This window comes from Rana temporaria, chromosome 9 (assembly GCF_905171775.1).
Source record: "Rana temporaria chromosome 9, aRanTem1.1, whole genome shotgun sequence".
Classification (NCBI taxonomy): domain Eukaryota; kingdom Metazoa; phylum Chordata; class Amphibia; order Anura; family Ranidae; genus Rana; species Rana temporaria.
The window spans coordinates 67,903,843-67,925,693 of record NC_053497.1 but is presented as its reverse complement, the minus strand read 5'-3'; the positions used below and the strand labels follow the sequence as shown (position 1 = coordinate 67,925,693).

The following is a 21,851-nucleotide window of genomic DNA, read 5'->3' as shown; positions in this document are numbered from 1 at the left end:
TGGAAACTAGTCCATTTCCATCCAACTGTTGATGGAGGAGAATGGAGGGACTAATTGGGTTTGTCTGTCATGAAAATGGAAGGGACCCCCTAATTTATATTTTCCTTCAGCTTATTTGAATTTCTTAGTTTATAATGCACCCAGGAAAAATCATCACTTTTCTACCTTGTAAGCTTATAGAAACGTTTCCTTCTCGTGCTGTGAAATGGATATTTTTTCCTCCCCTGTGCCTTGTGAAGCACATAAATAACACAAGCCTCACCCCACTTCCTATCATTGTGAATATCTTTACCTTTCATCAGCGTGCTGTTGTTGTACGATCCCTGGAGGACGAATGAGATACCGCTGTGATATTTCCTTCAGTGCCTTGCCAAATATCCAAATATTATTTCCTCCCTCAGTGAAACAAATAATTGTTTCCTTAAATATTTATATTAGAGACACTGACCACTCTGTGAGGTTGGGCTGACCTAGACGATTAGCGGGGAGCCTCATGAACGCGTTCACAAAAGCAATGAAGGAATTTCCATGTCATAGCTAATTAAGTATGCTTGGATCTCCTATCATTTTTCTGCTCTGCTTCACAAAGTAATTAGACTTCCCTTCTGCTGGGGGGTGCTATTCAAGCGCTGTGATCTAGAAAGAATATCTCTCCTGGTCGGTGCCTCGGTGGAATTCTGTCCCCTGTAATCCCAGATCCAGAATTGTTTTTCATTTTGTGGAAAAGCGGCATCTTAAGTAAATTTTTTTTTCTTTTCCCCAAGATTTCGAAACTTTAGCTCTAGTGCGATCCATTATTGATTCCTTTTCAGCAGTTACTGTCTTGCAAGGATTTCATCTAGAATTCTTGGATTGTTTGAAAGGAAAGCAACATGGTGTAACTTTATATAAGAGTAGTGACCAACCATTTTAGGTATAAAGCTGACCATAGATGGAGCCAATCTCGGCTGGACTGGCTGAGATTCAACCCATCTACATTATGGGCAGGCTGGCTGTACTGAATCCGATCCATCGATTTGCCTTCAGTACAATTGGCCGGTTGGATTTTTTTCATACGTTCACGGCTCCAGTGGGTTCTGCCGCCAAGGAAAAACATAAGGCGCAGCGAAAACCAAAAATTCAGGATGCACTTGGCCGAAACCGAGAATTTGTTTCACTAAAAAATATGTGTGTGTGTGTGTGTGTGTGTGTGTGTGTGTGTGTATGTATATATATATATATATGTATATATATATATATATATATATTGTATTCAACTTTTCAGCTATTATGAATTTAAATTACTATGCATTTGTTGGCCTTTATCTGCATCTTTAACTCGAACGCTCAGGCAAAAATGCATCTTTTTAAATCCTGCAGGTCTTCCCACTGGTCTGTTGCGCTTACATTGTGGTGTTAAGTTTGCTTGCTGCATTTTTGGGCAGTTAAAAACAAAAAAACGCACCAAAAATACCTTCCCTTTAAAATTTACGCACCTATGTTATGTTTCACAAGACCTATGAAAAGCACACCATAAGCAAAACAAATTTGTAGTAAAATCGCAGCAAAATCGTGTGTTTTTTTTTTTTTTTTACGCCTTTTTTTTTCTATTGGCAAAATGCTGAACACAATTTTTGGTTGATATGTTTCGGCTGTCGACATTTCAGTGCATCTCTAGTTTTTACTTTTGAAAGGATATATAATATAAAATTTATTTTTTACTAATGTGTAAGTAGGGGGGAGGGAGGCGAGAGGACCATGAAAAAATGGGTAACATTTCTTTTTTTTTTAATCCAACAAAATTGTATTTAGTTTGCAGAGGTACAAGGCATACAAAGTCCCCTCGACATGGGTAACATTTCTTTTTACATTTTTTTTTTTTTTTTTTTATCATCGTGCATTCTTTTGTGCGTAACGGCCACCCAGCACCCTCTAAATACCTGAGCCCCATCTCTCTCCAGCCATGTCCACGATTGTCCAAGCCACCCGGGATATTCCTCCTGATTGGTTGAGACACAGCAGGGGTGCCATTGGCTCCCACGGTTGTCAATCAAAGCCAATCAGGAGAGAGGGGGCTGGGCCAGGCTCCATGTCTGAATGGACACACGGAGCTGTAACTCGGCTCCAGTGCCGCCATAGGAAGCTGCTGGCTAAGGGGACAGGAGCAGCAAAGAGGGACCCGAGAAGAGGAGGATCGGCTCTGCTCTGTGCAAAACCAACTGCACCGAGGAGGTAAGTATAACGTGTTTAAAAAAAAAAAAAAGACTTTACAATCACTTTAATTTGGCACAGGGAAGTGTGTTTTGCAACTACTAAAAATAATGTTTTTTAACAAAACAACATTTGTATTTGGCTAAAGAGTGGAGCCGGCGGTGATCTGCTGTGTTTGCCAATGACCTGGGAGAGCCATGTGCATTGTTGGAATATAGTTAGGAGCAGGAAGCCAGGTCAAATGCCTCAGGTGTATCATAGCTGACCTTTCCCAGAGACTTGCAGCTAAATAAACACCCGGCCAAGACTGCTGATAACCAACTATTTGGACATGGAAAACAAACCCTCATCAAGGAGAGTGGAGCTGAGGTGACTTTTCTCTTGGAGATCTAAATACCATATAATTGCTCTAAACAATTCTGGGAAATGTTCCCTTTATTGGGAGAATTATGTGATGTGCCTCTTGAGGCCGATATCTAAAGTTAAAATTTAGGGCCACTTCAGGTTGCTGGTTTATAGTAAAGCGCTTGTTTTACCACGTTGTAAAACATCAATTCTACTTGCAATGTGTTGCAGTGCCGTTGATTTTGAAAGGATCCCGACACACCTAGAAGATAGTAAGGCACGTGCATTTTAGTATACCGTCTGTGTGTTATGGGACATTGCATAAAAATCTTTTTTAGTCTTTAACTGCGCTATATGACTTTGTAAAACTGCTGGAGTACAACTTTTGGGGTTAAATTGTTCTAAAATGTAAAGTATAGATAAAGGCAAAAGGGTTTTTTTTTTTTTTTTTTTTGATAGAGCGGTGAAGGGATAAACCCAGTCAGGTTTTTATTTCAAGCTTTTGTTAGTGAAGATTTAGGCCCCTTTCACACTAATGAGTATTTCAGGCGTTTTAGCGCTAAAAACAGCGCATAAATTACGCCTGAAATACTCCTGCCCCAGCATTCTCAATGTGAAAGCCTGAGGGCTTTCACACTGAGGTGATGTGCTGGCGGGAGAAAAAAAAATCTCCTGCAAGCAGCTCCTTTGGAGCGGTGAGAGGAGCGCTGTGTGTGTATACCGCTCCTTCCCATTGAAAACAATGGGACACCGCGGTAATACCGCCGGCAATGCGCCGCTAGCGGGAGTTAATACCGCACCGCTATCGGCCGAATACCGTTTTTATTTTTTATGCCTCATCTAAGGAGATTCACCCTTCAGGTCAGCTTCTCTTTTTCTAGGATAATCTGCCATTTAAATTATTTTAAGAAGGTTTTTGAAACTTTTTTTTTGTGGGTTCTTGGGCTCTGGTATTTACTCACATACTATATCAATGATGTAAGGGGGACACGCCTTCATTTAATACAATTATTACAGCTCTGTATTTATTTATACAGCATTAAAGGATAAGTTTTACCTTCAAGTGGTAGTAAATACTCTCATAGTACGTCACTACGTTTGTGTTTGTCAAACGGCAATTTGCGTAAAGTAGGTATGCTCGAAAAAATCCTGCACATGCTCTTTTGACAAAGATCGACGCTCAACAATCAATTGTCGTGCAACAATCAAACCGTGTGTACGAGGCCTTAGGCTGGGTTCACATCCGCTGCAGCCCGGCTCACAGCAGGGGGTCCAGTGCGTGTCTCTTCACCACTTCAGGTGTGAATCGGGTCCGAATTTTTGGTTGAATTTGCACCTGAAAATGACCAGAAGACGCACAGGACGCTTCTAGAATTCGGAACGCAGTGTGAACCGGTTCCATGGGGGCCAGTCACACTGTCCTGTTATGTGAATTTGATGCGGAGAAATCCACATCCACTTCACATCAGTGTGAACCCAGCCTCAGTGTTTTGTATTTCAAGCTCTTCTGGGGGTTGTCCATGAAATGCTTCCCCCCCAATTCTGCTCAAAAACAGGTGTTGCACATGTTTTCCAGGGCAGAGACAATTCATTCAATGTGTTTTTGGGTGTTTTCTATAAGCTGTACTTCTTAAAATCCCAACCAATATTATATTTAGATAAAAAAAATCTCATATGCTGTCAGAACATGAAATATTCTGTAATACGCCAACCTTTGCAGTGTGGTTGAGCCACATGTTTATAGTAATTGGCCATTTTAGCCTGGGAAAAAGGCAAGTTGGCAGGGTGTAGGAAAAAGCTCCTGCTTGAAATGCAGCTTAAATAAAACTGAATGCTGATGAGCTATGGTAACTTTTTCTGAATATTATTTCTTATGTCTTGAAGCTTGGGACCCAGCAGACATGGGTATAAAAGTGAAAGTGCAAATAGATTTTAAAATGCCTTGGCTACCTGGAACCTTTAACTGTAGCCATTAGTGATGAGTAAAGGTAACTTGTTTGAATCCGTTGCATTATTATGTGTGATTGATCAAGTAAGAACTTCTCCCTGCTTAGAAAAAAAAAGTCTGCTGCCCCTGTCACTGGATGCCACTCTGATCAGGAATTGCCCGCCAAAGTCTGCTGGGGCACAGATTCTTCAGGAAATGTTTATCTGGCGTTACAATAGTAGATTTTAGAACAAACTCCAATATACCGTATATACTCAAGTATAAGCAGAGTTTTTCAGCCTTTTGTTTAAGGCTGAAAATACCCCCTCTGCTTGTATTCGAGTCGGTGTACCTGAAATTGACAGGCTGTGGGCGTCCGTTGTTAAAAAGTCGCGGTCACCTCCTGGTCCCTTCAGCGATAGGCGTTTCTCAGCAGACACAGTTCCACCTATCACGGACGTTCTCGCATCCACAGACTCGGTTTCCCAGCAGAAACTGTTCTGTGTTCAGTGTTCCGCCAATCACGGATGTCGTTTCATCTTCGGACAAGAGGACATCCGTGATTGGCGGAACACTGAACAGTGTCTGCTGGGAAACAGAGTCCGAAGATGAGAGAACGTCCGTGATAGGTAGAACTTGTCGTGGAATTTCTGGCTGTTTGCAGAGCAGACAGACATATCTTGTCTCTAATTCATCTTAATGAAATAAGCCATTCAGTAACAGACCATCTCACCAATTGTTCTCAGTCTATCTCCCAGTCATGACTGGTTTGCCAACGCCCTCACAGGCTGTTTTATTACCACAATAGGCTTCACAGACCACATCTGATTGGAGGAGATCACAGCATGTGACCATAGGAAGTGATGACACAGCATGTGACCTCCATGGGAAGTGATGTCACAGCATGTGGGCTCAATACAACAAATGCCCATATATCGATTTGGCAGCACAGATAAACCTGTCCAACAGGGATTCAATACAGTAATATTCAATAACAATATAATACAACAACACCACAATACAGCAATATAACGATAGGATACAGTTCCTGATGAGAGGAGCTTATCTGCAGGTGTAGGCGCACATCACAAAACAGTGTTGATCAGGCACTGAGATGACAATGCTCTTGCAGAGCGGACGCACCCGGAAGGCGAATATCTGCATCACACAGGGGCCCTTTCGCCGGCCGACACCCCCACTCCACAAACACCCTTCTCCAAATCAGGAAGTGTATCTCAACCAGTCTGTCTGCCCCAGTTAGCTTTCTAGAGTGGGCTGAGGGAGAACCAACAATGGGTGACACTATGACTAGGGATGTCCCGATACCGATACTAGTATCGGTATCGGGACCGATACCGAGCATTTCCCCGAGTACTTGTACTCGGGGAAATGCTCCCGATGCTTCACCCGATACTTGGGCGGGCAGGCAGAGGAGTTGCAAATCTTCTCTCCCCCATGGTCGGTGTTGTCTTCCCCTGTCCGTGCCGTTCTCTCTCCTCCCCTTCCCCCGTCCGTCCATCCATCCGTGCAGTTCTCCCCCCCCCCCCCCCGTCCAGATCTCTCTCCGTCCGTCTGTGCAGTTTTCTCTGCATCCTCCCCCCCCCCCCCCGTCCGTGTCGTTCTCTCTCCCCCCCCGTCCGTCCATCCATCCGTGCAGTTCTTCCCCCCCCCCCGTCCAGATCTCTCTCCTCGTCCATCCGTGCAGTTCTTTCCTCCCCCCCCCCCCCCCGGCCAGATCTCTCTCCTCGTCCATCCGTGCAGTTCTTCCAACCCCCCCCTCCCCCTCCCCCCCGGCCGTCCAGATCTCTCTCCGTCCGTCTGTGCAGTTTTCTCTGCATCCTCCCCCCCCCCGTCCGTGTCGTTCTCTCTCCCCCGTCCCCCCGTCCATCCATCCGTGCAGTTCTTCCCCCCCCCCCCCGTCCAGATCTCTCTCCTCGTCCATCCGTGCAGTTCTTTCCTCCCCCCCGTCCAGATCTCTCTCCGTCCGTCCGTGCAGTTCTCTCTGCATTCCCCCCCCCCCCCCGTCCGTCCGTGCCGCTCTCCCCCCTCAATCTGTCAGGGGGGAGAGCGGAGGTAGGAGCCGCTAAGCCCGGCTCCTACTTTTTCCGAATGAACAGAGTCGGTGATCACCGACTCTGTCCATTCATATAACTGAGCATCGTAACCTCCTGTGTTTACGATGCTTCAGTTTATGAATGGAGGAGCTTCCCTCCATTCATTTCAGCTGAGGCTGCTGAGAAAGGGACAGGGCAATCTGTTTCCCTAGTCCTTTTCTCTGTCTTAAAGGGGAGATGCCAGAGGTCTGTTAAGACCCCTGATATCTCACCAAAGACCCCCTACAGGGCTGATTAAAAATAAAATAAAAAATTGCAATAAATATTAAAAAATAAATAAAAATAAAATGTAAAAAAATAAATAAAAATAAACACACTGACAATTCACCCCCCCCCCCTAAAATAAATAAATAAATAAAAATCACTGTAAAAAAAAAAAATAGTAAAAAAAAAAAGTGAAAAAAATAAATAAATACTGCCACTGTCACATGACATTAAAAAAAGTATCGGTATTCGGTATCGGCGAGTACTTGAAAAAAAGTATCGGTACTTGTACTCGGTCTCAAAAAAGTGGTATCGGGACAACCCTAACTATGACAATACATAATAAATACATCTTTAAATTTCCACTACAAACTCTGCTGAGAAACACCTATCGCGGAAGATACCAGGAGGAGACCGTGACTTTTAAACAACGGACGCCTGCAGCCTGTCAATTTCAGGTACAGTGAGGGTGGGCACAGGTTGCGATGGGCATTGTTGGCCCTCTGTTCCGCTTACAGTAGCTGCTGCATTTTCACCCTAGACTTATACTGGAGTCAATAAGTTTTCCCAGTTTTTTGTGGTAAAATAAGGTACCTCGGGTACTCGAGTATATACAGCAATAGACTTGTCGTTTTTTAAAGTGAAAACAGTATTAAAGTGTTGCTAAACCCACAACAGTAAAATCGGTCTGTACAATGCAGTAAAGCATGCTTGTTATACTCGCTGTGCAACCTAAGGGGTTAATCCTCTGCATTTTATAAAAAGGCTGTTTGGTGCTGTTTGCACAGATCCTCCTCCTTCCCCTGACTCCAAAACCGGTCTGGATAAGAGAGTTGGTAGAGAGGGTTTTTTTTTAGTTGTTCTTGTGAGAGTGCATGTGATCAGCAAAGTCCAGACAGAGGGGTCAGGGGTCTTGGATCTTGATGGGACAGCTCAGTGCAGTATGGAAGCTCCTCCTACAGGTTTTACCAGGAACTGATAGAAGTCACAAAACTGCTGTATACTGCTGATGAGAAAAGGTATTTAGCAGATTATATTTACTAAAACGATTGCTTTTTCATGTACTGTGGGAGACCAGAGATAGTGAATGCAGGGTCCTGGGTTTGGTAACACTTGGGGGGGGGGGGGGGGGGTGGGGGGCTTCCCCAGACCACAATAGCACTGTACCAACATTTGATTGTTAGTACCCCTGCCACTTTTTTTTTTTTTATAGCCCTGTGTTGAGCAGATAAAAACTAGTGTGTACTATGCTTTTGTTGGTTGGCAGGCATGACCCACGTTAGAGGAAAGGATTCCTGTACCCCTAACAAATTTCTTGTACCCCAAGTTAGGCGCACAGTTAGTGACCATGACTTGCTGCATTAACTTTAAGAAAGTTCTTTCAGTATTCAGGATCTTGTTGAAATCAATGCAAAATAGTCTTATCAAAACAAGATATGTTCACATGTCTCCTTTCCATTTCTAACCCTGCTCAGTGAAAGCTCTCCTTGTGTGCTGCGGAGAAACGGTGCTTGCGGTAAGCGTGCAAATCACTTATAATGGTCTGCCTTAATGCTGTCTTGGACTGGTGCTTTTTCTAAAGTGTTTGTATTGGCCTTCCATTAACGAAATATGGATGATACAGCATTACAAGAGGGTGTTGCTGGTAACGTCCAGCTGACAAATCACTTTATTAAATATTCCTTCAGCCAAGACACACATCCCGTTTTTTGAGAGCTTGTATTATTCCAACTCTCTGAAAATAATCTGTCTGGCAGTTTTTAATGTATTCTTCCTTAGCTTTACCCGGGAAATCGAGAAATTCTAAATCCTTCTGAATACATAGCAGTTCAAGTTACCTGGCCAAAAGAGAAACTTTTCCCAAAGAGTCGAGTTTCTTTGAACAGTGTCAATTTTGTATCAGACAATTAATATTGTAATTGCCTTGGGAGTTGATTAGACCAATGAAGGTGTTCCTTTAATAGAAAGTAGTTTGTCAGGGTTGAGGGAAGAAGCTTAACGTTGTTCATTTGAAAACCTTGGTCGGGTTTCCACAATCGTACAGCTGTGGGATCAGGTTTACATTGATTCATTTGACCCAGAGTCGCGTATCTCTTCAACAAAGCTTAACAAGTATAGCCTATTCATGTGGACAAATTGCACTTGATATTTTCTTTCCCCAAGCATCGCAATTATTTTCCGAAGAAAGACCACTTCTTTATTTCTGAGCTGTGAGTTTTCCATAGACTTGTCTGATAAATGCATAAAACTTAAGTTACACTTCAAGTATAACTAAAGGCAGAACTTTTTTTAGTTTTGGGTAGTAGAGAGGGATTAGAACAACTGTCAGGTTGTTATTGCTTTATGTGTCCCTGTTGGGGGGATTCACTGAATCTTTGTCCTTTTTACCAAGAATGAAAGTAAAAGAAAATGCCAAACTTTGGGCTTGTCGCCAGAAAAGGAATAGAGGGAAAATCTTCCAGTGGGGACACTAGTTCTAGTGAACCCAATGACAACCAGAGTCCCTCACTTCCTGTTTTGGCTATGGCACAGGAAGTAAAGGAAGAATCCTCTCCAATAAGACAGTTGTCAGACTGCTGGCCTCTCATCTCTTTGGTACCCCTACAGATTTCCTGACTGTTTAACACAACAATATATCACTTCTTTTCTTCTTTAGTGAAGCAAGCCTTTCTTCAGAATAAATAAAAACACAAAATGAAAAATGTAACAAGAAATTTAAGATGACATTCGAATGACTGTCGCAGGTGAGCAAAATATGAGCTCAGATCCAGGGCTGTGGAGTCGGTAGATAAATGTTCCGACTCCTCAGTTTTATGTACTTCCGACTCCCCCTCCTCTGTATTAATATGCGAATGTATTTTATACATTCCTTGAGTGAAAGAAACGCAACCTACCACAGGACTACTGGCTGGGAAGCCAACAGTCTACTGTATTGCACAGTTTAAGCAAAAGACAAACACAATGAAAACAATCAAGTGGCTGGATAGTAGCAGCAGGCATAAACATCAGGAACAGGATCTTTACCAGTTCAAAAATACAAACCACATTATTTGGTTGTTTTAGAACAAAAACAAAGCTTATCTATAATGAACCAAAAACAAAATCTGCAAAACCTAGAAATGGTTTATATTAATCTTGAAATGTAGTTCTAGGCTTAGCAAATGCAAATCAATTCAATGTAGAGTTCTAAGGAAGAGAATTGCCTCTGCCAGATCCTCTTTCATAGAGGCTCTTAAGTCAGACTTTATTATTTTTAGGGCTGAAAATAATCTTTCGACACTGACTTGGGTGGGTGGCATTGCAGTAACTATTCTGGCCACATCACTAACGATCTCTGGATAAACAAGGATGGCTTCTTCAACAGTAAGTTTTGATGAGCGATCGTACTTTTCAACTTCTTTTAGTGCTTCATAAAACTCCTGTTGGAATTTTTTTATTTGGACACTTACTGGTTCTCTAACATGCGTTCCCTGTAAAAGCAGAACACAACACTATGGAAAGTAGAAGTATTGCAGCTCCTAATTGTGCGTTGCGTGCCATATAGTGAAGCACATGAAAAGCATGCTTCTTCACGGTCACTTAACGTGTTCGTTTTGCGGTTACGTGAGGCACTGCATGCATTGGTCTTTATTCTTACAGTAGAGAAGTCATTAATTATAACTTTTTGTGAATTGGGACATTTAAACTTGCTTTTTTTTTTTTTTTTTAATTCCAATCTAAATTTAGTAGGAGTCGGAGTCGGTGCATTGTTTGCCGACTCCGACTCCAGGTACCCAAAATTTCCCCCGACTCCACAGCCCTGCTCAGATCTCCCAAGCACTGATCCTTAAAACTTAAATTAATATAGCCAATTTTCTATTTTATTTTTTAATAACAAACCTGTTGTACTTACCTGCTTTGTGCAGTAGTTTTGCACAGAGCAGCCCCGATTCTCCTCTTCTTGGGTTCCCCGCTGGCATTCCCGACCCCCTTCTTCCTTCTGTGTGCTCCCAGAGCAAGCAGTGTGCAATATGGGCACCTTGCTCCCGAGCTGTGGTTCTGCGTGTCAATTCATACACAGCGCTTCGGCTTGGCCCTGTACCCTCTCTCCTCATTGGCAGTGATTGGCTGCAGTGGGCGAGATTCCCCTTTTGTCTCCTCATTGGCTCACTGGCTGTGATTGGCTGCAGTGGGAGCCATTCCCCCTTTTCTCCTCATTTGATCACTGGCTGCGATTGACTGCCCATTGACTACCGTCTCAGCTAATGCAGAGGGAGAGCCACCAGAAAGCCAAGGCTCTATTGTACATCACTGGATCGCGATGGAGGTGAGCTGGGGGGCTGCTGCACAGTGTAGGTTTTTAGATAAAATTAACCTTGAGCCTTTAGAACCACTTTAAAGACTTCAATGGGTAACTCTACTGTTCAGAATCTACTGTAGCATTGAAAAATTCTGGCTTAATAGACCCTTTTAAATTTCTACTATACTCAACGTTGGTAATTCGTTGAGTCAAATCCGGAGTGTCTGAGCACAGGCTTGCATATCTGGGCCCCAGCACACAGATTTGAGAAGTTCTGTAGAAGCTCCACACTAAATTCATTCATTGCTCATTTCAAGGAGCTGGTTCACATAGGGGCGACTCAGCCGCCTGACAAGTTGCGTTCCGCTCTATTCAATGGGACCGTTCTAATAGGAGTGACTCAAGTCGCTCCGACTTAGAAAAAGGTTCTTGTACGACTTTGGGGGCGACTCGGGTGACTTGCATTAACTTCAATACAGAAATAATTTTTGAAGTTGTCTTGCCGAGTCGCCCCCAAAGTCGTGCCACCCCTGTGTGAACTGGCTCAAAGGCTTTACTTGGGTAGTTGCCTTTTAAAAATGTGAATTGAAAACAATTTAAGATGTATTAAATTACTTCTCAGATATTAGTACTGGAGAAGGTGGAGTGGTAAATGCAGCCAAGGTCTCCCATCAGGGGAGGAAATGGCAGCAACAGGGATGCAGTTATTTTTTTTTCTTCTTTAAAGATTAATAAATCCCTTCCTGCAGTTTCCGTGTGTGTGGTGTATGACACGTCCTAATATTGCCACATGCTAATATTGCCACTATCTTACTGATGTGGTTAGTAGGCTGTGAGGATTTTATAAAGACTGCAGCCTTTGATAATTGGAGATCATTATCACTTGGGTTTGTATTGTGCAGCATATCGCACATTTCACTTGTGGTCGTCCATATGCTGGAAATCATGCTGATATCCTTGTTCAGTGTTCTACTTGCTGTAAATCATTCCACAATAATAGAAGAAGCAGTGTTCATGGATCCTGATATGACCTCAGTATAGGGTGTCTGTTTGCCTTGTGTTTATTTACATGAATACTTTGCCCTGATCTGTTTGACGTTATGGGTTTTAACTCCCCCATTCAACAGCTTTAATGTCTGACGACTTGCAGTTACTAAACCCAGGACCCTGCATTCATGATATCTGGTCTCCCACAGTATGCAGAACATGGAAATGCAATTATTTTAGTAAATATAAACGGCTAAATACCCTTTTCTCATCAGCAGTATATAGCAGTCTTGTAGGAGTCCCCCCCCCCCCCCCCCCCGATCCTCTGTCTGGACAGTGTTGATTGGCCCTGTGCTGACCACATGCACCCAAGGAAAAAAAATAAAGATAAACTCTAGCAATACACACCAAACTGAGCATGTGCAGCCCATCAACTGGCTTTGTAAATAAGTAATTTTTTGGGGACAGTGAAAGAAGAGGAGGACCAGAGATCAAACAACCTTTATACACAATTCAAAGGATTAACCCCTTTAGGTTCCACAGTGAGTATAACCAGCATGCTTTACTGCATAAACAGATTGATTTTTACTATTGTGGGTTTAGTAATACGTTGAGCACAGACAGGAAAAGGTTAAAACTACAGCTTCCAGCCGTGACTGGCCATAAAAAGAGCAACTGAAACAAGGTCTACAGTGGGACTGGACAGCAAGTAGCCCATGTAGGGGATAGGTTGCTACTGGCTGCTGTTTTTAGCCTATCCACCAACACTTCTGACACCTGGTCATCGGTACAAGACGGAAATCCATAGGAAATTTTCTTTCCTGTCTGATCACGGATTCAGCTAATGGTGCCTGTCATGAACTCAGGCGTTTGTATTTTCTAGTGTGGCAACTGTCACCCCCTATTTATAAATCTTCCATTGCTGACTGTTTACAATTTTAGCGTTCGTTCAGGGCTGTTATCCTGCTCCTATCTTCACTGCCTGGTAAGTCTTTTGACCTGCAAGCAGGCGGTAGTGCAGGGTCACATTTATGTATGTAATATGGCACGGAGCTGCCACCCTGTAGCAGTGAAACTGCATGCCTTGATTGCTTATAGAGGTTGATTTACTAAAGAGGTATATTACCAATCATCTGCGCACACAGTCAGCGGGATAAAAAGGTCCAACCTCTACAACAATTACTTGATGACGTCTGTTACACAGTGTTCTGAAATTTAAAAGAGTAAAGTCTGTGGGTCTCTTTTTAGCGCATTCCCTCCCCAAAGGTTGAAAGTGATTATATGCAGTGACCGATCTGCAGGTTCTTTCTTTCGCGTAACTTCAAGCCCTAACTTGGAGTGCTGTTTGGGTGAGTGGATTAGGTCCCATTCACAGCTACACGTCGCGTTGCGCACATTTTTTTGCGCAGCAGCATAGGCTGGCAGCCCATTCGCAACAAACGCGGTAAAGTAGCTCATGGAGCGTTTTGCCACGTTCCGCTTCGGCCCTTCTATGCTGGGCGTTTTGCCACATTTGTCGCACGACAAAACACACAATTCCTAGCTGTGTTTGGGGTGCCATTGACCATTAATGGCACTGCAAGCTCAATGCATGTTTCAGGAACACGTGTTTCTCTGCACAATCCTGGAACGTGCCAGTATGAATGGGGCCCTGCATGCTGATGGGACTTGGAGAAGATCTGTATGAAGAAGAAATGTTTAACCCAGGACTAAATTGCATGCAGTTCCAAATTATAAAAGAGCAAATTCACTTTTTAGTTGTCTTTTTATATGTGGCAAATTTCACAGCTATGAACACAAGTGATTCTTTGATACTCCTCACAGAACAAGGTTTTCTGAATTTGCCTGCTAACCAAAAGACAAGGCTGACAAAAATGTGTTTGCTGACTAAATGGACCTTTGCCCCGACCCAAAAAATCCTGTTCACAATGAACAGTGCAGTTATCCTCCAGACTTTATTTTAAAGCAGTTCTGTTCATGGTTGATCTATAACAGTTCCCTTGAAGTATATGAATTTTTTTCACTGTGGTAATGGGAGCGATAACAGCCATGACAATTCTATCTATCTATATACATACACACGTGTGTGTAAACCTGCACTATTGCTGACTTCTCTTGCTAGTTACCTGGCCCGGTTTGCTGATCCAGTATACATTGAGTCACTGATCTGAAACGAGTATTTCGACGAATGGCCTTTACTTTGAATTTCTAATCTGCATGCTTGTTCCAGGGCAGTGACTGAGAATTTATTGAAGCCCTAGACCACTTCTGCCTTTTTATCAGGACAGGTTTCCGTAGTTTTATAAGATGGCTTTAGCCAGGGCTTTTTTTCTGTTCCACCACTGTTGGCTCAGGCCCTCTGCTCCCTATTCACCACTATAACTTGTAAACACAGAAGTCTGGCTTCTGTGTTTACAGTCTCCCAATGGCTTCCACAGATATGATCTGCTGAGCAACTCCAACTGAGTGCAGGACGGGGGGAAGGGGGATGCAGGTGCCGAGGTGCAGTGCAGATACCGGCACCCCCACTGGATCATCTGCAATTGAGGCAGAGCCACCTAGTGTGCAGGGAGGTATTAGAGCTGGCTGGGTGCTTCAGCGCAATACAGCAACACAAGTAAGACATGTGGAAGATGGTGGAGCTTTTAAGGCAGGAAGGAGGCAGAAGATGAGAGCAGTGGAAGGGGAGTTGCTTACAGAGGTCAGAGCTAAAGAGGGGTGAAAGTGAGATGTGAATGGGGGATGCAGAAGTACCGTAAACAGCTGTGGAAGAAGGCTGCACTCTGTGTGTAGTGCACCCCTGAACTTTGCACTCTTTATGCTATGCACCTCTGAATTCTGCACTATGTACTTGGCACCCCCCTGAACTTTACACTCTGTATGCAGTGCACCCCCCTGAATTTTTCAAGTAGCGCACCTCTGAACTCTGCATTCTGCAACTCTGCACTCGGTATGTAATGCCCTCCCGGTATAAGGCCCTTCCACTGTTGGCAAAATTGTGTGCGTGGGGCAGAGGGGGTGGTTTTGGGGGCCCATCTACTTTTAAGTTACTGCACCTATTTTCTGAGAAAAGCCCTGGCTTTAGCACAAGATTGTTGTTGCTGGGTGAGGCCACCATCTCCAAATACTATGTGCCGCATGTTCAGGCAGACGGCTCCCAGGAATTCTGGGGTAGGAGATCGACGGGACCATTGTGTAAGGCCTCATGCACAATGCTGCTCAAAAGAGCTTAAAGAAGCGGCTCCTACAGGCTTTTCAGCTCTTGTTTTTTCTGCCTGGAAAATCCCCTTAATGTTGGCCAATGTGTCCATGCACACTATGGCTTTTTCAGGTATGTGCTCCTGCAGGCAGGAAAAACATTTTTTTGAGGAGCCAGTGACTCAAAGAAGCTTGAAAACATGTGGAAATGTTTGTTCCAGCTTTTTGTTTTTGTTTATACAGTGGTTAAGAAAATATCATCTTGGAGGGTTTGTGGGGGAAAAAAAAGGCTTCTGCTCAAAGGAGCTTTGAAGAAGCTTATTAAAAAACGCACAAGAGCACAAAAAGCACAAGCTTCTTCCAGCTGAAATAAAAGCTCAAAAGCCTGTAAAATCAGCTCCTTTTTCTTTTTGAGCTGCAGTGTGCATGAACAGTCTTGTGCAATTTGTGCTTTTGCCAACTGTGTTGCCTCCACACGCTCTCCTGTCTTCATAGCCCAAGGATTCAACACTCGGGCGACCTGAATTTGCATTTGTATGCAAAGAAAAAAATATCTGTTTGCACCAGTTATAATAATTGGCCATGTACAAGGCTTTCAAAGTTTAATACAGACTTGGGGTAGTGAATAGGCAAATTCTGGAAAATGTTGCCAAACAATGTTTGTGTTTTAAGGGCCAGTTCACACCACATGCAGTCCAGTGCATATATATAATCTATGTTGAGCATTTTGTAGCAAAAACTACTGAACGTTACATGTTAGGTTCCTCCAGTCCAGGGCTTTTCTGGAAACTTTAATTTGGTTTTGACTTGCATTGAAAACATGTACAGGACATGGTATATAGATATAAAAATAGAAGACAAATGCTTTTATCTTAAGTGCCGGTTTACACAGGGACAACCCTGTTTGGAGGCGACTTCAGCGCGACTTAAAGCTGCCTCCAGGACAAGTGACTTTGGCTGTGGCCAATCACAGAATAATCGGCTCTGTGGGAGGGAGGGGTTTGCCTGGGTAAACTATCTTCCTTTTCCTGTAAAGTTGCTTCAATATAAATGGAGATCCGACTTGGAGGTGACTTCCATTGAAAATCTATGGGTACAAGTTGCCTTGAAGTAGTACAGGAACCTTTTATGAAGTCGGAGCGACTTCAGTAGTGTACATTAAAGCGGAGGTTCACCCTAAAAAACAACGTTGTACCATGCCATCCAGCATACTAGCGTCAGCTACAGTATGCCTTTATTTTTTATTTTTGCGCTGTACTTACAGTTTAGTCCTTTAGTTTAGTTTCAGACTCCCGCGGGAAAAGGCGTTCCTATTAAGAGGGGAACATGATTGACGGCCGGCTATGGCGCGTCACGCGTTCCGAAAATAGCCGGAGTAGGACTCGGCTCTTCACGGCGCTATACCGCGCCTGCGTACAGACTAGGAGCTGACTGCGCAGGCGCCGTATAGATCCGAGTCCTATTTCGGCTACTTTCGGAACGCGTGATGCGCCATAGCCGGCCGTCAATCATGTTCCCCTTTTCATAGGAACACCTCTGAAACTAAACTAATGGATTAAACTGTGAGTACAGCGGGAAAAAAAGGCATACTGTAGCTGACGCTAGTATGCTGGATGGCATGGTAGACAAAGACATATTTTTTTTTAGGGTGAACCCCCGCTTTAAAGAGCGACTTTGCAAGGCTATTTGGAGGCGACTTCAGCGCGATTTAAAGCTGCCTCCAAGACAAGTGACTTTGGCTGTGGCCAATCACAGAATAATCGGCTCTGTGGGAGGGAGGGGTTTGCCTGAGTAAACATCTTCTTTTTCCTGTAAAGTTGCTTCAATATAAATGGAGATCTGACTTGGAGGTAACTTCCATTGAAATCTATGGGTACAAGTTGCCTTGAAGTAGTACAAGAACCTTTTCTGAAGTCGGAGCGACTTCAGTAGTGTACATTAAGACGGCTCTCATTCACTTCAATGGAATTTCTTATGTCCATCGACTTGGGGCAACTCGAGGTCTGACAAGTCGGATCACAAGTCGATGTAGTGTGAACCGGCACTAACTCTACCCTGCTCTATCCAAAACGAAAACTTTTATTTTGCTGGCGATTGACGTTGGGAAAGAACAATTTGCTTTAAGGTCTTGTACATGAGCCTGGTAGGATCAAAGTTCTTAAGAACCTTTTGGAACAAAAAAAAAAAAAAAATGTAAATGTTATAGAATGAGGTTTTGCAAACTGAGTAACTATGATCAGCCAGGTGGTCAAAGACTATTTATATGGAAGATGATCTGTAGAATTCAGTTAGCATTTGTATAATTCCCTCTTGTTTTTATTCTCCAGGTGACCACCTAAAAGTCTGCTCACAGGGGCACACATGCTGCTCCCAGGCCATGGAGGAGAAGTACAATCAGCAAAGTAAACATGACTTCAAGGCCGCTGTCACTGAACCATGCAGTAGTATGCAGAATATTTTTGCTTCCAGATACAACAAATTTGATGGTAAGTTCTAATTTTTTTATTTTATCTTGGTGGGATTTTACTGTTTTTTGAGGGACTTTTTACTATGCTTGCACACTCCTGTATATTTAAAGAACAAAAGTCACTGTTGTGTCAGTGGATGAGTGGCTGTTTTTATCACAAGGACATAAGCTGATGTGAATAAAATCTGCTGATGCAAACACGATTTTCTTCATTTCCCCTTGTTTCACTGATTTTTGCTTTTACGCCCTTCTACCGGCACACAGACATATGAGAAACATGTGTTGTACTCTCGCTTCTCCAGAAGAGCGCTTTTAAGTCTGTTCCTTGGCAATTTTATAATCCCAAAATAGGAAACCTGAATTATTTTTAGAGTTTGGGGTTGATGATTATTTTAATGCACATCAAAGGCGTGCGTGAAAAACATTTTGCTGTGATTTTTAATTTTATATTTTTGGGGCCAGTAACACTGCATTGGAAGTTGAGGTAGGTTTCAGGGGTTATCAAAAGTGAAGCCTTCATTGTGTAGAGAAATGCCCCCCCCCCCCAACATACCACTGGCTTGCTGGCGAGTGTGTGAAATATAAGTGCACACATTGAAGCCAATTTTTTTTTTTTTCCACACCACTTCAATACTGGGCACTTTTACGCCTTTCCTGCCTTGGTCGATTTTCAGCTTACAGGACTGTCACATTATGAATGACAATTACTTAGTTATGCAACACTGTATTCAAATTAAGTTTTTCTCACTTTTTTGAGACAACGCTTTCTTTTGGTGGGGTTAAATCACCACTGCGTTTTTTTTTTTTTTTGCTAAAAAAACAAAAAAGACCAATTTGGAATACATTTTGTTCTTGTTAAAGCTTTTTGCAAGTATTTTTTCTGCGCTGATGTGCACTGATGGGCTCTGGTAATCTGGGCACTGATGCCACTAACATCTCTTTACATTGTGACAGCTGTGATTGGACACAGCTGATCACATGGTAAAGGCTTGCTGTTATTGGCCTTTTACCCAGATCTGTGATCAGCTGTGTCCAAAGCACAGAGTGGTCGCAGAGCGCACCCGATGCACTCCCCTGGAGTCCTGCGTTCATGTCAGTTGGCTACAGCGTGGGCGGAAAGTGGTTACATTTGATATGGGGAAAAATTAAAGTTCCCATCAGATTTTTATTTCTGCTTGTGGACGAATTGGCGAGATCCTGTCTGTGTCATCAGGAACAGAAGGAACGGAAAGTAATAGATATAATAAGACAAACAAGTGAAAGGTGATTATGGGAGATGGGGGGACTGAAATGAACCTGTTTTGTGTTCAGGCTAGCCATAGACATTAGTTGGGATTGGACTGGATTACTTTCTAAATTTGTGGCTACATCAGATATGACCAGCTGTTCTTGAATGGGAGTCATATTTGTCCAATCACTATTCTTTATCCCTGCAGTAAGCTGCCAATTGAAGTGTCTTCCTCCTACATAGGGATAAACACTCTGTCAGACTTGTCTATAAGTTTGTTGGTTACTTTATTTGAATATTGTATCTTCCCAGTATATTTAGACTCTGTTTATTTTATCTTTCACCAGTTTCTTTTCCCCTCGTTTCTTTGTTTGGCAGAAATCTTTACTCTCCAAATTTCATGTAGAGGTTTTTTTTTTTTTCTTTTTCCTTTTTGTTGTTTGTAGACGTCTGGCATTGCAGTTGGACTTTCATGTAAGGCCTGCTGACCTTTCCCTGGCTTCTACCAACCTCTAAGTGCTCTTAATTGCTCTGCAACCAAATCTAATTCTGCTTCTAGCCAGAAGAACAAATTCCTTTTGAAATAGGTTTGTTGTAGTCATAAACCTCAGAGCTTGAACAGTGTCAGTAAAGTATAATGGACAGCTGTGTGGAGAGCACTCGGTGCAGAAAGCTTATGTATGGCCTTGCCAGCTGGTTGAAGTTACTTTTAGCTCCCATTGTTGAAGCGCGTGTGGGGTGTATGTACATGTGTAGCCGGCATTAAGATTCCGACCAAGCCTTCGCTTCTGATGACTTCCCAGCTCTAGATGAGGTTTTGTTGATGAAGAAAATGACTTGTCACCAGAGTCTGTACTGTGGGAATGTGCAGCCACAGCTTTATACACGCCTCCAGTAAGCAATTCCTGTGCGCAAAGTTTTTGTTCATTTATATATATACTGCTCTTGTGCCAAGCTTCTTATACCCACGCATGATTTCTTACATAAACATTGTATAATTTGGGACTCCTTACGCAGATGCAGCTTTAGTTGGTATTCTGATTTGACATTTGAGGTTAAACTAAACTCATTGTCATTGTCTGTAGGGCTGCAACTAACGATTATTTTCATAATTGATCAGTTGGCCGATTATTTCGATTAATTGGATAATGGCCTTAAAAAAAAATTATATATATATATATATATATATATATATATATATATATATATATATATATATATATATATATATATATATATAAATTTTTTTTTTTTTTTTTGAGGACAATTTGTTGTTGGGCAGATTACAAAACACAAATTGCCACAAAAACACATTACATGCTTTTCTGCAGCTTCTCCATTGACGTATATTGAACGTTTTGCGTTAAAAAGTCCTTGCCCTTTGCAAATACGCAGCAGCTGAAAATAAATCATGGATGTGAATGTGTTCCATAGGATAACATTTAAATGAACTGTAGTGTGTTTCTGCAAAAAGCACCAAAAAACAGAGGTGTGAACCCAGGCCTAAGATGTTTTGTAACATAATGGGGTTAAAAAATAAAATAAATAAGTACAAAAAGAGCAAATAATCGCTACTGTAAGGGGTTAATTTTTTTAACTGTGGGACAGTGAAAGTAATATTTACAGTAGCGATTTGCTTTTTTGTAATATAAAGGGCTAATTTTAGTTGTTTTAACCCCATTATGTTACTGGCCGATTAATCGATTGTGAAAATTGTAATCCATTTCAACGATTAGTTGCCGATTTAATCGAATAGTTGTTTCATCCCTAATTGTCTGTGCTACATTGTATACATCTTGTTTCTTTCTCTCTCATCCCCATTTTGTACTGAGATCATTGTTAATTTTTTTTTGATTTGGTGGAGTTTTTTTTTTTTAATGTCCATGCACACTGGGCTTAAACACCAGTTCTTTTTGCAGGAAAAAAATGCCCATGTAGAACTTTTTTGTACAGACGCTTCGTAATTTTTTTATGCCATAAAATGCCTTTTAAAAATGCAAACCAGAAGGTGATGCTGTCCCCCCCCCCCCCCCCATTAAGTTAACCTCTCTTATTCTAGATGCATTTAAAAAAAAACTTTTTTTTTACTTTCTCTAAATGAACATATCAGTTTTGACTGGAGAGTACTTTCATTAAAAGTTGATTTGAAGTTTTTGCATTCCTCTCCTTTGCAACCCAGCTTGTGTAGTGGTTTTATACATCCTGGTATGAAACTGGAATAATATGTTGCATAAAAAGAGCCAAAATCTAAAATGTGTTCAGTAAAAAAGGATCTTGCTCCCCCTAGAGACAGACTCGGAAAGCATATTTTGCAAAGTGAAAGAAGCGTGCTTACTCCCTCGCTGCTTATATTCTGGGAAGAAGCTTGCTGTTGGCCTGCAATATGATGCTGAAAAAACCCTTCACTGGTGTTCTGTTTCTTCTTTTTGCCTCATACTATTCTTTTATCTCTTCAGATTAAACTGCTAGTTGTTTCTATTGTGTAAGCCCAGCTGTAGAGAGGAATATACCTGCCTCTTGGGGAACAAAGCAGCACATGTAAAGGCACAGGCATCTGTTCAATGTGGATGTATATATATTTCACCTTCCTGAAATGGCGCATGCAGCTGCTTTGTCATGGCTTCACATTACTGTGCACCTAGCCACACCTTGGAAGGATTAATTCGGGGAGGTATTCTTGTGTATGGGTTTAGCAGGATACACAGACCCCCTTAGTCACATGATCCGTTGCAGAAACGACAAGGCAGCCCTTTGGGTTCACAGCACATATTGGGGAAATCACATCAGCATAATAACAGCAGGAAAGTATTTGTACAGATCAACCTTTTACGCTTCTGCTTGTTTCCCTAATTCAGACTGAGATAATTTTCTCCATTTTGAGACATGCTTTTACTGGTGATCCTTGGTATAAT

General features: G+C 42.4%; 1 protein-coding gene across 2 annotated transcripts in view; it reads left to right on the top strand.

The window, feature by feature from the left end:
• The window catches only part of GPC4 (glypican 4), a 118,941-nt gene that overhangs the window by 42,082 nt on the left and 55,008 nt on the right, over positions 1-21,851 (top strand). For both annotated transcript variants that reach the window (XM_040323719.1, XM_040323718.1), the window contains exon 2: positions 17,572-17,730. In XM_040323719.1, coding sequence (XP_040179653.1) covers positions 17,572-17,730 — 159 coding nt within the window. The remainder of the gene's footprint in view (positions 1-17,571; positions 17,731-21,851) is intronic.